General features: G+C 40.7%; 1 protein-coding gene across 6 annotated transcripts in view; it reads left to right on the top strand.

Annotated features, from left to right (window-relative positions):
* The window catches only part of LOC102448748 (semaphorin-4D), a 121,718-nt gene extending 105,900 nt beyond the window's left edge, over nucleotides 1-15,818 (top strand). For all 6 annotated transcript variants that reach the window (XM_014577956.3, XM_075931883.2, XM_075931884.2 and 3 more), the window contains exons 8-15: nucleotides 977-1,128; nucleotides 2,823-2,998; nucleotides 3,093-3,249; nucleotides 4,268-4,490; nucleotides 7,931-8,046; nucleotides 12,217-12,389; nucleotides 12,774-12,817; nucleotides 14,528-15,818. In XM_014577956.3, coding sequence (XP_014433442.1) covers nucleotides 977-1,128; nucleotides 2,823-2,998; nucleotides 3,093-3,249; nucleotides 4,268-4,490; nucleotides 7,931-8,046; nucleotides 12,217-12,389; nucleotides 12,774-12,817; nucleotides 14,528-15,450 — 1,964 coding nt within the window. In that variant the 3' untranslated portion in view covers nucleotides 15,451-15,818. The remainder of the gene's footprint in view (nucleotides 1-976; nucleotides 1,129-2,822; nucleotides 2,999-3,092; nucleotides 3,250-4,267; nucleotides 4,491-7,930; nucleotides 8,047-12,216; nucleotides 12,390-12,773; nucleotides 12,818-14,527) is intronic.
* The last annotated feature ends 308 nt before the right edge of the window (nucleotides 15,819-16,126 follow it).

Here is a 16,126-nt window from a genome sequence, read left to right as displayed (position 1 = left end):
GAGCCCCTGGAGGGGGAAAATCCAACTCTCAAATCCATCTGGCTTGAAGTGGAGGTCCAAATTAAGGATGTTAAATATTAATTTACTAGTCGAGTAGTTGATTGTTTCCATCAGCTAGTCGATAGGCACTTCCGCATTCCTCCTTTGAAATGCACGAGAGCCGCAGCAGGGGGATCTTGAGCATTTCAAAGTGGAAGTGTCTGTGTGGAGCCCAGTGTCAGGGGAACTTCCAGCTGACCCCGGCCTGCACACAGAGTTCCAACTTTGAAATGCACAAGAGCCCCCGCTGGGGGCATTTCAAAGGAGGAATGCAGAAGTGCCTATCGATTATTCAAGTAGTCGATGGAAATTTCATCGACTACTCAACTAATAATTTAATCAATATTTAACATCCTTAGTTTGGACCTCTGCTCCAAGCCAGATGGATTTGTGAGTGGATTTGGTGGAGTGCAAATATGGTTGAATTTATGAAAGGATTTTCAAGAAATGGAAGCTGACCAACCCCTACAGCTTTGATTTTTGGTTCACATTTAGTTAACACAGACCTCAAAGGAGCATGAAGCGTCAGTACTCCACTTTCCCCTTCTTACTTGCATTTTTTCCAGCCAGTCCCAGCAATTGTTGGCAGAGGAGGTGGAAGCTAGTCAGGAAGGTTGACTAGATAGATGATCAAATAAGCAAACATCCTCAGATCATGCTTGTCAATCTATTAGGTGTGGGCCTATGAAATCATCAGATTGCAAACCTATAGCTCCATTCCATGCTGTTTGTCTCAATGTAAATATTCCACACTGCTGTGCTCTCCAGCAGCGGTGTCCTAGAAGGAATTGATGGTCTCAAGAAGAAGCTACTTCTAGGCCTTCTAGCTGGAGGAGTTGTCCACAACATGGTGTTTGGAAGAAAAGATGGCCCTCGAGAACCCCAGAATAATGAAAAAATAACAATGTAGAATGCATCTTTTTATTTGTATCTGTAGAGCCCAGTTTTGTTTTTGCTGATGTGGTGAGAGCAGATCAGAACAGCACCGAGGGAGATGACGACAAAGTGTACTTCTTTTTCACCGAGATGTCTGTGGAATATGAATTTCTTGGGAAGTTGATGATTCCAAGAATAAGTAGAGTGTGCAAGGTGGGGGACAATTTAATAATTGACTTTAACCAATATCTAGACAACATCTGCAATATATGAAAAATGTTTCATATTGTGTTTTATCCATAGCATTTAGGAAGTGTCCAGATCTATTCTTAGCAAATGAAATATTCATATGAGCCCTCTGTATGTAAACATAGTTACTCAGAGAACCTCTTACTGTTTGTGAGAACAAATACTTTTTTTAGCTCCCCCCCCCCCCCCGACTGAAGAGAGTAAGATTTCAGCATATGTCCCAGCTGGAAAAGTAATGATGATGATGATATAAGACTTTTTTACATAGAGATGGTTAGTTTCTTTTCTGTGGTGTGACAGGTGGCACTTAAATGGACAGGTGTCAGAGCCTTAAAGAAAACAGTCACCAGCAACCTGATTCTGTCACACTGAATGTGTTTAAACCTGGCTATTACAGGCTGAGTTGATTCTCTGCTTGTTAGAGCTGACATGAAAATTTTCTAATGGAATAGAAAATGCTCATTATACATTCCAGCAAAAGATTTTGTATTTGTATTGATTTAATCAAAATTGCAAAAACATTTTTCTTAAGGTTAAAGTGTTTTCTACTTTATTGTTTTAATGTTGGTTACATTATTTTAATTTAATTTAAGCACCAGTAACAAATGTTTCCTTTGAAGCGTCTATATTCCAGCTGCTTGAGGCAAATTTACATTGTTCTTGTAGGTATGCTCTTTTGTCTGCTGATAGTTTATCAATGCTTAAAGGTGAAAGTACTATAAAATTTGGAATAGCTTTTTAACTATCTATTTGGATTCAGTTGCAGATAGTGCATATGTATTCAAGTGCAATCTTAAAAAGAGGGGAAAAAGTACTTGATTGCCTTTTGGAACTAATACATTTTGCACAATAGTCTGTATAGAAGCCTTGAATAAGACGCAAGAATTTCTGGCAAATATTTTGATTTAAGAAACCAGCTTTTAAAGATTAATAGCACAACTCAGGTTAGAGATCCAGAATATTGTGAAACTTCTTGTAGTCACTGCACAACTAATTTTATTTCTGGAAATACAGTCTAGGTAGTTGGAATGATCTTACTTGTTAAGGTCTAAATCCTGCAAATTCTTATTCATGGTACTTATCTTAATTTCAGGATTGAGCCTTTTGAATTAAACAATACATTTATGTTTGCCAGACTATCTTAAGTTAATAACATTTTGAAGTAATCACAAAATAGACACAATATTCTCTCTTATATAAGAACAGTTATAATAATGAAATATTGTGTAGGTTTTTTAAAGCTCTATGCTCGGCTCAATTTACTGCCTGTTGTTTTAATACAGTTCTTTGAGCCTTTCATATGTCTCATCTTCCCTCCAGAAAATCTGTACTGAGACTTCAGCAAAGCTACTACAGATCTGCACAACCTAACTGAAATTAGCATTTGGCCCCCTAACACTAATTTATGTGCTGAAAGAAACCACTGAAGTCATTAGAAGACTTCTTATATCCAAAAATCTCGTCAGCATTGTTAAGTTTGTTGTTGCATCTTTTAATTGTTTTCTGTGCATTATATTTAAAAAATTATTTGTGACTATTCAGTTTACATTTTAGAAAATACATACCAGAACCAATAGACATTATAAATGTTGACCCTTTATTTAAAAAAGAAAATATGCCTTATGTTTTTCTTCTTTTTCCCTCAACCCCTCTGAAAGAGGGACCAAGGAGGATTAAGAACTTTGCAGAAAAAATGGACCTCCTTTCTCAAAGCCAGATTGATCTGTACAACACCCGATAAGAATTTAATTTTCAACATCATCAATGATGTTTTTATTCTGAAGTCCCCAAGTCTGCAGGAACCAGTGATTTATGGAGTTTTTACCCCACAACTGTGAGTATCATTTAAACTTGTCCCAGAAATGTAAATCTCAGTTGGTTTACCACCCCGCAGTAAAATGCTAACGTTTTCCATTGTTTAATTTTAGGAATAATGTAGGACTCTCTGCAGTGTGTGCTTATAGCTTATCTACTGTAGAAGAGGTTTTCTCCAAAGGAAAGTATATGCAAAGTGCCACGGTCGAACAGTCTCATACAAAGTGGGTCCGATACAATGGGGAGATACCTAATCCTCGACCTGGAGCTGTAAGTTTGAATAAACTCAGAATGACAGCAGTTCCTTTTCTCTTCCACCTAAGGAAAAAAAAACTATAAAAATTCAGGAAAAATGGTAGAAAATATTAACTTCGGTTAATATATGTGTCCTTATGCAGATACCTTTTCTTTTACTCACTGTTGTATTGCCACCTGATCTTTATGTTTTGTATCTAGCTACCAAGTGTTTTTTTTTTTTAATAGTACAGAGTTGGTTTAGATCACTATCTTCATAGTCAATGTTCATTTTTCAATTTTTGAATTGTCATATAATTAAATTGGTACAGTAAATGATGATGATGTAAAAGGTATTATAGATCAATAGAAAGACACTGTGTGCATCATCCTGCAATCCTTTGTTTTGTCATCTGATTGCTCACTCGAAAGCTCTACTCGCAGTAATTAGTGTTTATATGATTGGTCTTTACCATTCTCTTTTTCTGCTTTCATATTAGTTAATTTTACTAACATGGTACATTGACTGTAGCTTAGACCTGGATGGAGGTTTTATACATACTGATATGTTCACCGATTTATTCACTCATCCTTCTACAAATTGAGACCGAATTTTTTGCAAGTTAGGAAGCTATAGAATATGAGTATGCACCTGAAAATAATGCTGAGAAGTATGTTCAGTTATGTTTGAGTTTTATTATTTACAGATATCCTTCCATAGCTTTAGCCAAGCAGCTTCTTTCAAAGATATATTAAGCATTCTTTTTGGAAGTTATACACTAAATACATGACCCATCGCAAAGATGGGCCAAATCATACTGTGTTGTCAAGATCTTTTTTAAAACAACTATCTTTTGAAATATTTCTCTATTTTATTTAGTGCATGCGTGTGTACCTGGGAATTCAATGTGAGGAGTTAGGCTATGCAATGGGGCCCATGTTCCTACAGTGTTTTATAACTTTGAAAACATATGTTTGGAAAAAAGCAGGGGTATCTGCTGTCAACAGTGTACAATATGGTAAAAAACAAACGATCTCTTTGTTCTTCCCTCAGTGTATAAACAAAGAGGCAAAAGCAGCAAACTACATGAGTTCTTTAAATTTACCAGACAGAACACTACAATTTGTTAAAGACCACCCTCTGATGGATGACTCAGTGACCCCGATCGGGGACAGACCCAGATTAATGAAAAGAGATGTGAGGTATACACAGATCGTAGTAGACAGAGTCTCAGCACTCAATGGCAGTGTGTACGATGTTATGTTTATTGGTACAGGTGAGTTTGCATTACACTATTTTAATTATCTGTTAGTACAGTATGGTGAAAGGTACTGTCAGCAAACAGAATGAACACTTACAATGCTTTCATACCAATTAGTGTCCACTCTTTTTAAAAAGTATGTGCCAGGATGACTAAATGGCCAATCTTGGTCCATTTAATAAACAAACAGAAAAAATCCCCACAAACAATTTAACTGGAGATGTGCTGGGGTCTCCCAAACTGATCTCCTTAAGCTTTTTGTGTGTGTGCAAAGCAGATCCCTGTATCAGCAGCAGGAGGGGAAAGGCCAACAACAGTAATATTGGGCAACTGCTGTTTCAGTTAGCAGCAGCCGCCTATAATGTACTTCTGTTTGTCCCTGCTTCCACAAGCAGTATGAGAAGGGATTGAAAGAAGCTCAAGGAAGCAAACAAGCCCTAAGTCTTCCTGATGGCAGATGGAAACTGGTGGGGAGCAGGTAGCTCTGCAGGAAGGAGATCAGCCTCTGCAGAGATACAAATGGGTCAGGAGTAGGGGAAGTTCAGGTCTATTTCTCTTCTTCCTCCTCTACCCAGGTGTCTCCAGTAACTGCTATGTGAAACAACAGACAGTTTTATCTGTAGGTACCAAGTTCTGTCCCGCCTGCTCATGCACTTTTAGAGGAGATATGTAGAAGGGCATCTACCTGTCAAAAGAAAACGTTTGTTAAATCTAACATCAAAATAACTGAAAAGACTAAGATTAGCCATTTGACAATCTTCTTTTAAGAGTATGAATTTAAAGAGTGGGGAAACTCCCAATTTAAAACCAACGACGACGAAAAGGAATGCTTTGGTAGTCCAGTATTCATCACAAAATTGGCATTTCTAATTTTAAAAAGGGTCATTGGTAAACCTATGAAACTGAAAGGGTAGTTGAATAATTTACAGAAATCTGAATGTTTTACTGAAAGCTACAGAGTTAATTCACTTTTTTGTAGTTTCATGTTTGACTTGTGAGAGACACTCCTCTTCCTTCCTCCAGTTAATTTCCCTGGAAAGCCTTTTTGTAATGCTAGCAAAGGGTGACTTTAAAATGGCACACCATAAAGGCACAGTTATATTAATAGGTTTCTGCAACTTAGAATCAGTTATGACCCACACCTGGGGCATTTTCATGCTCTGTTGAATTTAAACTGATTTAATTTAATTTAAGCTCTTTTGACCTTCGATGCAAAGATCACAATTACAAAATATTATAAGTACATATTAGTTACTTGAATCAAAATGTCCCCACATTTGAATTTCAGGAGAATAAAAATTATATTTATATTATATACATATTGACATGATCAGAGCTTGACAAATGGCGGTGAAATCTACTTGCCAGCCCCGCACTGTGCATGTACAAGACCCACATTGTGCATGCACGTGCTGCTGCTGAACGAGGTGACCGGCTGAAATCTACTCTCCATGGGTGAGAAGAAACAGCGATTTGTCGAGCCCTGGTCATGATAAAAATGTGTCTCATTTAATGCTTAACTTCCCCTGTTAGATCTGGATCTATGTCCATTTTAGAGGGGTCCTTCCCTTCTCCCTATCTGCCTGACCTAACCAAACTTTCATGAATAGTTTTAATTAACTTGCCTTCTCTGGTACAAAATAAAATAGCGAAGCAAATCCAATTAGGAAATGAATATGCCACACAAGAAGATTGGCTTAGTTCACATGTAATAAAGATAAGTGATTTAAGGTTAAAAACCAGTAGAGAATGGGAATTTTAAAAATACAGAAATAGATACTCCAGAGATTTAAAACTGGGAGGCATGGATCATATTCAACAAGACTCTAGGCGTTCTGGGACAAAATAGAATTTTAAAATGAGAAAATCCTTTGTGCTTTTAGCACAATACACCATCACTTAGTTGCCAAATTGGCCTGAGCATATTTTGGAATGGACTCAGTTCAGTTGGTGTTATCAATTCTTTCCCTTTGTTTTCCATTCAGATTTTCTACACTTTCTTCCACAGTTGTGCTACGTGGACATTTTTTCTTTCTCAGTACAATAACATGATCCTGGCAAACTCAGTTACAAGTCCAGCAATTATGTTTGGCTCAGTTGTTCAAATTACAGTTTGTGCTAAGTATTAACAAGTTTTGCAATATTTTGTGTTTCATACTGAACATTGAAGTTCCAGGATTTAAGTGAGAGAACATAATTAACGGAACATTTAAAGGGCTGCACTGGAGTTTTAAAAAAAATCAAATTTATAGCTTTCACATTGCTATTTAAATTTAAAATATTATCAATTAAATGCTTCCAGCAAAATTGTACCATAGATTTTATAGAACAGTTATGATGGTTAACTGCCAAAAGTTTTCTAAGGCATGGTTCTTTTAGTCTGGTCTAATGGCTAAATCATAGGGATGGATATGCTAGAACAGTGGTCCCCAACCATTTACGGTTGCCGGGCGTCAGGGGGCGTGGCCGTTTGCCCGCCGAGCGCCAGAGGGTGGGTGCCCAGGAGCGGGGCCCCCCCACAGCCGTGCGCCCGGGGCCAGTGCCCCCCAAGCGCCGCGCGCCCGGGGCCGGCGCTTTCCCACCCCCCCCAAGCGCCGCATGCCCGGGGCCGGCGCCCCCTCCAAGTGCCGCGCGCCCGGGGCCGGCACTCCTGCCATGCGCCACGCACTCAGAGCGCGGGTGGCCAATCTGCGGCTCTCCCGGGGCCGGCGCTCACCGTGCGCCACGTGCCCAGGGCTAAGCCAGTCCCAAGCACTTGGCAGGCGCACACAAATGCGGGCACTGTGTTGGGGACCACTGTGCTAGAAGGAATATGATTTAAAATGAAAGCATGTGAGTTGGACAGGAAAAGATCTGGGTTCTGGGTTCAGCTTCTTACATTTTAGTTGTGGACTTGGTTACTAAGTGTGACCCTGAGCAAGTCGTTTAGGATTTAATCCTATGGTTGGTTGAAAATTTTCCATTGTAAACTTTAATTTTGTTTATGAAAAATTGAGTTTTTGACTAAATAACATTTTTGGGGGGAATGTCTACTAGTCTAAAAACTTCTGATTTTTTTCCATTGCCTTTCACCCTCCCCAAATACAATTTTCAGATTTGGGTATTTTTTTCCCCTAAAAGCCAAGAATTTCCACAGGAAGAAAACATTTTTCGGTGTTCTGTTTCATCCTTCTGCTGTTAAAATCAACAGAAGTTCTGCCACTCTGGCTATTAAACTGTTTGTGCATTATTTCCTCTCTTGGTAAAATGAAGATTGAAATACTGATGTTAGTTGGCTGTCATGGGGCCTGATTTGTTCATATTTACAGTGTACTTCAATACTGTCTGATGGAAGACAAAGTATTATCATGCACGAAGTCTTCTAGTGAAGATCATTGATGCAAGTTATAGCAAACACATTTCACACACTGTCCTTTGAGGTTCTTACTAAAGTGTATATTGCTTGGTTGTTTCAGATAAAGGAGCCCTGCACAAAGCTATTAGTTATGAAAATGGAGTGCATATTATTGAAGAAATACAGCTTTTTCCAAATTTTGAGCCAGTTCAGACCCTGTTGCTTTCATCAAAAGAGGTAAGCAGCACTGTGTGAAGACATTATGTGGGAGATTTTTTTTTTAAGGTAATTCCCAGTAATATGAAGAAAGAGAAAAGGACGTGTTGGAAAATGTGACTATCAATGAAATAATACTCAGAATATAGGATATAGCCTGAGGCCATAACATCGTGTCCTGTGCAACTGTCTGACATCACCAGATAAGGAGAGACAGGCTGTTTGGTATGTGGATGGGAAGCTTCTAAAAGCAAATGCATAGGTAGTGAAGCAAGATATTAGTGTTTCAGTAGGTTGTATTTTTTCTCCCTGAATCTGTACTAGAACCAATTCCCCAATGTGATGTTCCTGGAGTTACCCATTTTATGAGTAGATGTAGAGCACAAGTCATTTTCCGTTATGGAAAAATTCTATAGAATTTCAGAGAAGGGTATGCTTTCAACCAGGGCTACTCAACTTTGGAAGCTCCGGGGGCCACAATGATACTCTCAGCACATGCTGAGGGCCGCAACTTAAGTGTGGTTGCACATACATGCAAATATATATGCAGATATATGCAAACAGCTTCTTTCACACTGACGGCCATGAATACAAAGATTAAGACTAGACTACACAACACGCAGACCCCATTTAAGTCAGTTCTGCTGATATTAATAAAATGCAATATTTACCTGATTTGCACCCATATGATAGCACTTTTAATGAGCAATGACAGTCCAGGAATTTAACTACTAAAACGCATATCAACAGAAGACCATTATATTGACTACTTTTTTGTTTTGGCTCCCACATGGGTCATGTATTGAGCCCTGCATAAACCCAAACTGCACCTTGGGCCGCAAATAAATGGGCTACAGGCCGTATGTGGCCCACGGGCCATGTGTTGAGTAGCTCTGCTTTAAACCAACAAATAGTGTTGTGTAGCAGGGATGTCATCCTGCAAATTTTATAGATAATAATGTTTCCTTTCTATTAGCTTAAATTCTATCAGACTTTAAGTGGATTTGTCATGGGCAGGGCTCGACAAATGCACTCGCCTGTGGCGAGTAGATTTTATCAGTTGGAGAATGCAGGGGCGGACTGGCCCGGTGGGCAGTTGTGACGGGCTGGCCAAAGCCCGCACTACGGCCGGCGTGGCCCTATCCGATCCGCTGGCGGAGGAGCGGAGCGCCGCCGGGAAGGGGAAGGCACAGTCATTCTCCGCGTTGGGCTGCCTGTGTGCAGCTCTGGTGCAAGGAGGCGGGGCCAGAGGGCGGATGCTGGCAGACGCCAGGACGCTGGTGTGACATGGCCCCGCTGATTTTAAAGGGCCACAGCAGCTTGGCTCTGGCTGCGTAGCCCCAGGAGCTGACTGCGGCGCAGCCAGGCCCCACCCTGCCAGTTCCAGTCCTGCCATGGCCCCAACCCCTTTGCCAGTGAGAGACTGCTCCAGGCCGACCACCCGGCTCACTGCACCTGTCCCGTGCCGCCCTTTCCCCACGCCACCCCTGTGCCCCCCCACTGTTCCCTGCACCCCTCTGGCTCTGTGCTGTCCCTGCATCCTGTTTCCCCTGTGAGTCGGGAGTGAGGGGTACTTGTCCATAGGGAGGGGCTGGACAGGCCAGGGAAAAGGCTGTTGTAATCCAGCAGGGAGTGAAAGGGGAGCTCGCTTGAAGCGCCTTTGCCTTTATGGAAAAAAACAAATGAAAATTCTATTTGCTATGTATAAGGCTAAAATGCCGGGACAAAAATGAAAACAAACCAAAAAAAAAAAAAAAAAAACCCCCATTGCAAAACGCAAACGTGTAAAAGACAACAAAAAAAGGGGGGGAGGAGAGCCAAAAATGTTTTGCTTGGGGCAGTAAAAAACCTAGAGCTGGCACTGGGGGAGGGGAAGGGGCTGGACTACACTGTGGGGAGGGGAGGGGAAAAATATGGGGAAGGGGCTTGTGCTGAGGGGAGGGGAGGAGGTCAGGAGAAGATGATGATGATGATAGGGGAAGGCATCAAGGGACGGGGTGTAGGAGAGACAAATCCCAGGGGGCCAAGTGCAGACAGTGAGGTAAAGGGCAGGAGGGGAGGTGTCAGTGTCAGGGGAGACAGGGTGATGCCGGGAGAGGAGAGAGTAAGGGCACTGGGGGCTAGAGGGGGCAGGGGAGGTGCTGGGAGAAGGCTAGAAAGAAGGGGGGGCATGAGGAAGGCAGGGATGGAGCAAGTAATGAGTGAGGGCCCAGGGGCAGGAGAGGAATGGGGGCAGAGGGTGGTGAGGGGGTGGGCATCAGGGAAAAAGAGAGCAAAGGGGGCAGGGGCAGTGAGGGAAGGGGGGGCACCAGAAGGGTGCAGGTGCAGAGGGATTCTGGGGGTGAAGCAGAAGGACAGTCACCTGCAGGGGAGGGACCATCACTAGAGGAGAGAGGCAGGGCAGGTGTGTCGAGGGAGGTGTCAGGAGAGGGGATGAGGATCTGATCAGAGTGGGGCTACTGGAGGAGTGGGCACAGGGGGGAGAGAAGGGCTGGTGGAGGGGGGCAGGACTCAGGAAGGCTGAGGGCAGTGAGAAGGGTAGGAGTCAGGACAGCAGGGGAAGGTGAGGGGCAGCAGGCACCAGGGGAGCTAATGGAGCAAGGGGAGGAGACATGGCAGCAGAGGGAAAAGGTAGAGGCTTATAAGATAATTTATTAATAACTTATTAGTAATTACTGTTCTTATTCTTATTAGGAATTTATGCTATTAAAAAAACACTTTTTGGGGGGGAGAGTGGCAAGTCCCTGTTTTGTCTGGCGAGTAGGGTTTTCCAGAATTTGTCAAGCCCTGGTCATGGGAATAGGTTTTAATTCCAGTTTCCTGGCAACATACCAGCATAGGTCATAACATTCTGCCTACTGAAATTCCCTTGCTGTTCCAACTGAGAAATAGATTTTTCGCTGCATGTCCTAAACTCTAGTGTAGTTTTGCTCTGTACTGCTAAACAGTTGCTAAGTGGTTTTCTGACAGATTTGATGATGATTCTTCATGCAGTGTGCGCACTAATTAGGTATTGGGTCCTGCAAATCTTTACTTGTGTGTGTAATCTTTACCCACAGTAGTAGTCCCATAAAAGTCAGTGGAATTGCTTGCATTTGTCATAATTTTAGGCTCCTTGGAAATGAAAGGCTCTTTATAAATGTAGGATCATTATTCTAACATTTAGCATTTTGTGATGAACTAGTGCTCATAGACTAGTGACTGGGGAGGCTACCACTGTATTTGAAAGACAAGTGCTGAGTCTGATAGTTAAGTACATTTTGCTTGTCAGCAGGACTGTGTCTTTTCCACAGAGCCCTGAACACTACTTTTTCCAGCATTTCGTCAGTGGAAAGCTTTTCTGTTGTTCAGGAAGATGAAGAGGAACTTTGTAAATTCAGAGAGCCCGCTTTTTTGTTTTAGTGGATGGGTCTGCAGTGTAATAAAGCATTCCCAGTCCATAGGTTCCTAGTTAATTGTCCCGTACCCTACATATATACAAGTAGAATTTCAAAAGCAATATGAGGTTTCCACTCTCAAAAGAAATGTAATGAAAAAAATTCTTTTCTTACTCCAATTATTTGAGCGATAAGAGCTCATGTAATGAAATGGGGCATATAAATGAGAAACTGTCATTTAAAAAAAATCCTTTTAATTATATATTTAAATGCCTTTCCTTTTCACTTTTGCCTTTATGATTTTTGTTGAGATGTTAATTATTTAAATAATGCAGTTAAAATAGTTCCCTGAAAACAGCCTCCTAATGCAGCACTGATAGAAGCTAGCAGTGCTAGAAACTGTTAGGAAAGAGAGAGAAATAAAACAAAATATACAACATGCCACTATATAAATCCAAGATATGACCACACCTTGAATGCTGTGGGCAGTTCTGGTTGTCCCATCTCAAAAGATAATTGGAAAAGGTGAAGAGAGAGGAAACAATAAATTTCTTGGGGAGGGAAAGCGCGATAGCTTGGTGGTTTGAGCATTGGCCTGCTAAACCCACGGGTGGTACTTGGTCCTGCTGTGAAGGCACTGGACTCGATGATCTTTCAAGGTCCCTTCCAGTTCTAGGAGATAGGCAATCTCCATTAATTTTTTTTCCTCTTGTGTTCTGCCTGCACATCCTAAGAATTTGGTTAATTAATATAATGTGTTTGTTACATGATTTCCTGTGTGATTGTGGACGGTTTCTCTCTGTTACATCCACAGGGAAAAAGAGATCTCTACGCAGGTTCCAATTCTGGTGTGGTTCAGTCTCCCATTGCATTCTGTGACAAGTACAGCACTTGTATTGACTGTGTTCTAGCTAGAGATCCCTACTGTGCTTGGAAGTCACGTGAAGCTTCCTGTGTTAATATTCTTAAAGAAGGTGAAATTGAAAGGTAATAGCACTTGTTGAGTCTTCTGTGATTAGCAATAAGAGATTCTACATTTGTCGTTTAGATAGTCCCTGAAAAGATTATGTAATATTGATACATTTGTTACCTTATTAATCATTTATAATGGTTTTAATTTTAAAAAGTCCCGTTGACATGAATGACCAAGCACACTATTGCAATTTACTTACATTGTGTGCATGTATCATATTTATAACTTTAAACACTGACTTTCCTATTAGTTGACTACAAGATGATATGATTGTCTGCCTAATTTAAGCTTCGTCATTATTCTGTTCTATTTAAATGTGTGTTTGGAGGGGGAGAGGTTTGGAGGGAGTGGTGAGGAATATATGATTTCAACTTCTAATGCTTGATTAATTTGCATAGGGATTGGATTCAGAACATAGCTGGTGATGCCTCTTCTTGCCCTGGTAAGATTTTTGGTTTTTATAAAAGCGATTTAAAAAAAATAATAAGTAATGCATTTCAGTTGTCAGATTTATTCAGCTGTTTTTGTATTTTTATTTATCATTGTGCATTCCCATTTCATGTGTGTCAACTTACGGTTGTTGTTTTTTTAATTTGTGTATCTGCAGTATACATATTATCTTATAATGTCTGTATTGCCAGGCATACATTGCATAGTGTTACACTCAGTGTACTAAACAATAAAATGAACCTGGGCCACGGAAGCTCTGCTTATGAAAGAGAATGGTGTTTGCCATAAGGAATTAGAGTCCTTAATTACATTCGATACGTATTCGGTCACTTGAGAATTCTAATGGCAGTGTAAAGAAATATCTGATTATTATTGTTAGAGCAAAGAAAATGATCTTCAGACAAATTGATTTATGGTTGGGAGAAAGGATCAGAATACAACAGATCAGGTTTCTAGAGTAGCTGAAATAATGCTCCAGAGTATTGACAGCTCAAATAGCCACAGCTTTTCCTTTTCTGAAATGTGTGTGTTGCTATCATGAGATCAAGGAATCCTGGGGGAGCAATAGGATTCCAGGAGACTCACACTACAGTAGTAGAGGCTTTCAAAGGGTTTACTTGACCATGTTTATTATTAAATCAAGCACTGTATAGGCCACTATAAGAATGCTGCTTGCTAATTAATTAGTTTTATCATGTTGTATGTGTTGTGTATATGAGTTCGAGGTTTTTTTATTGTGTTTTTTGGAATTAGATCTGTGGTCCAGGCAAGCAAGGCATGAGGGACCTTTTTTGGATGATAGGATGTAAAAGCAGGCTGGGGGTGGAAGGTCTGGGAGGTATGGTGTAAGAGGGGTCTTGGTGTGTAAGGGATTGGGGTGCCTACCTGATGCAAATCTCAGTCAATCAGAGCAATGGGAAGCAGTATCTGCAGAGAGCGCTTCCCAGCAGCACACAGATACCCTTCTTTCCCCCTGCCAGGCAGAGAACCCAGGCTGGATGCTGTCCCAGCTTGTCTGATCAGCCAGGAAAGGTTCAGGCCTCCCTCCCCACTGCAGGGAGCCAGTGCTAGCGCTCCAGCCACGGCATGTGTACACACAAACACACACACACACACACACACACACATGCGCAAACGCTCATGCACAGCTGGAGCACCAGCACTGGCACATCACTGCAGGGGTCAAGCGCCGAGTCTTGCGGGCTGGATCTGGCCCACAAGCTAAATTTCCCACCCCTGCTCTAAGTCAATATCCTGGCAGTCTGTAAAAGTGATTAGCATTAGGTCCTTTGGGTGTAAAATGCTCCTTAATAGGCTGAAGAAGTTAGTGTAAATTCTAAAGCCTGAGGTTCTATATCCCTCAAAATCTTCAGTATCTCTGGCATAGCTGTTGTGTGGTGGCTTGTTCAGGCTTTCATGGCCTTGGGGCTTGTCTACATGTCACTGTCGTCTGGACTATGTGGGTATGACCTGCAGAGCACTCTAAAATGTTGCTCTCTGACTTTCCAGTGTAGACCCTGATGGCATGAACTAAAATGTATCTGGTTTGTGATGATGTAATCCTGTTTCAAACTGAGACATAGAGGTGAACTTCAAAGAGTAAACTATATTTCCAGTATGACTAGCAGAATCATTAAATGATAAGGATTAATGCAAACAAAAATCATTGCTGATACTTTGCACATTTATTTTGATGTTCCAGATAAAGTAAGAGAGCATTCTCTGCAGCATACATTCAAGCATGGGAGCACAGCAGAACTGAAATGTTCTCAAAAATCCAACCTGGCCCAGGTAGTTTGGAAATTCAAAGATGATGTATTGAAAGTTGAGCGCCCCAAGTATCGTCTTCTGGAGAAAGCACTGCTCATTTTTAATTTATCAGAAGGAGATAGTGGCATTTATCAGTGTTTGTCAGAAGAAAAAGTGAAGAATAAGAATTTTTCTCAAGTGGTGGCTAAACATGTTTTGAAACTGAAAAAAATCCAGCCTAGTACAGTGGGCCCAACCCAGACAGCAGCACAGACAGAAGGTAATACTGATGTAGCAAAAATGTCAACTGTACCAACAGAAGGGTCGACTGCTCAAACTTCGACCACCCAGATTATACCAATAACAACAGGAAAGATAATAACAAAGCCAATTGGCCCCATCCTAACAAGTGCAGACTCCAGTCTTGAAATCTTCAATTCTGTTCCTGACGACGTCCCTCAAAAGACATTGTTCTTAAAGTCAAATGATAATTTCCTTTTAATGTTTCTCTTTCTGTTCTTTTTTATTCTCTTCCTAAGTCTGTTGTCCTACAACTGTTACAAAGGGTATTTACCAGCCCAGTGTTTGAAATTCCGCTCTGCTATGTTATTTGGTAAGAAAAAATCCAAATCAGATTTTTCTGATTGTGAGCAAAGTGTAAAAGAAAATCTTGTGGAGCAAGGCAGTATCCAGAATCAAAATGGAGAGCAGCCAAAGCCAGCTCATGACACTGGGTATGAGACTGAACCAGACTGTGGAAATGGTCAGATTCAACATGACAAGGACTCCTTACAGGCTCACAAAGAAGTCAAGGACAAGCCTTTTGATGTTAAGTGTGAACTAAAATATGCAGATTCAGATGCAGAGTGTGACTGAAGGAGAAATTCCTCCACTTCAATCATTAAAATAACTGTTTTTTACAGCTAATTATTTGAGCACGGATACTTTGGATGTGACAACTTAGCCATAGAGGCTTATGTGCGTTTAAATGAGTCAGCGTGTCAATTTCAAACCTCTCTAGAGTAGAAAACAATGTTTTGGTGTATCCACTAATTGTATTTGATGTTTTTTTAAAAATGGCCAGTGGCAGATCACCATTTGTTTGTTTCAGGATCTTTCAGAGTACTTTTAACATTTGCAAATACAGTTACTGATTTATTTAATCCCCTTTTCTTCTTCTATAGAATAAAATGACTCTAATGCAATCAACTAAATAAAATACTTCCCGTCTGCACATACTTTAGCTGCCATTTAAAAAAAAAAACTAATTTCCTTTTAATTCCAAATTGGAAATGAAGTTTAGTTTATCAGATTGGTAAATTATAGCATTTTGTCCAGATTGAGACATTTCTTTGATTCTAGTGATTCTTAATCTGAGTATAATGTTTTGTGTCTTTTGGCAAGTTGGGTAGCTTTTTGGTTTAAATTTTTTTTTAATTTGTTGTTTGTATATCTTTTAGATTTAAATGTACATTGGGAAAGAGCTGGCTTGTTTTGCTTAAGATTCTCAGGGATAATCTTTGCTTTAAGCGCTTTTTGCTTTCTAGAAACG

This window comes from Pelodiscus sinensis, chromosome 6 (assembly GCF_052426305.1).
Source record: "Pelodiscus sinensis isolate ZL-2025 chromosome 6, ASM5242630v1, whole genome shotgun sequence".
NCBI lineage: Eukaryota > Metazoa > Chordata > Testudines > Trionychidae > Pelodiscus > Pelodiscus sinensis.
Note: the sequence above shows the minus strand (reverse complement) of the source record. Positions and strands in the feature narration are given on the sequence as shown.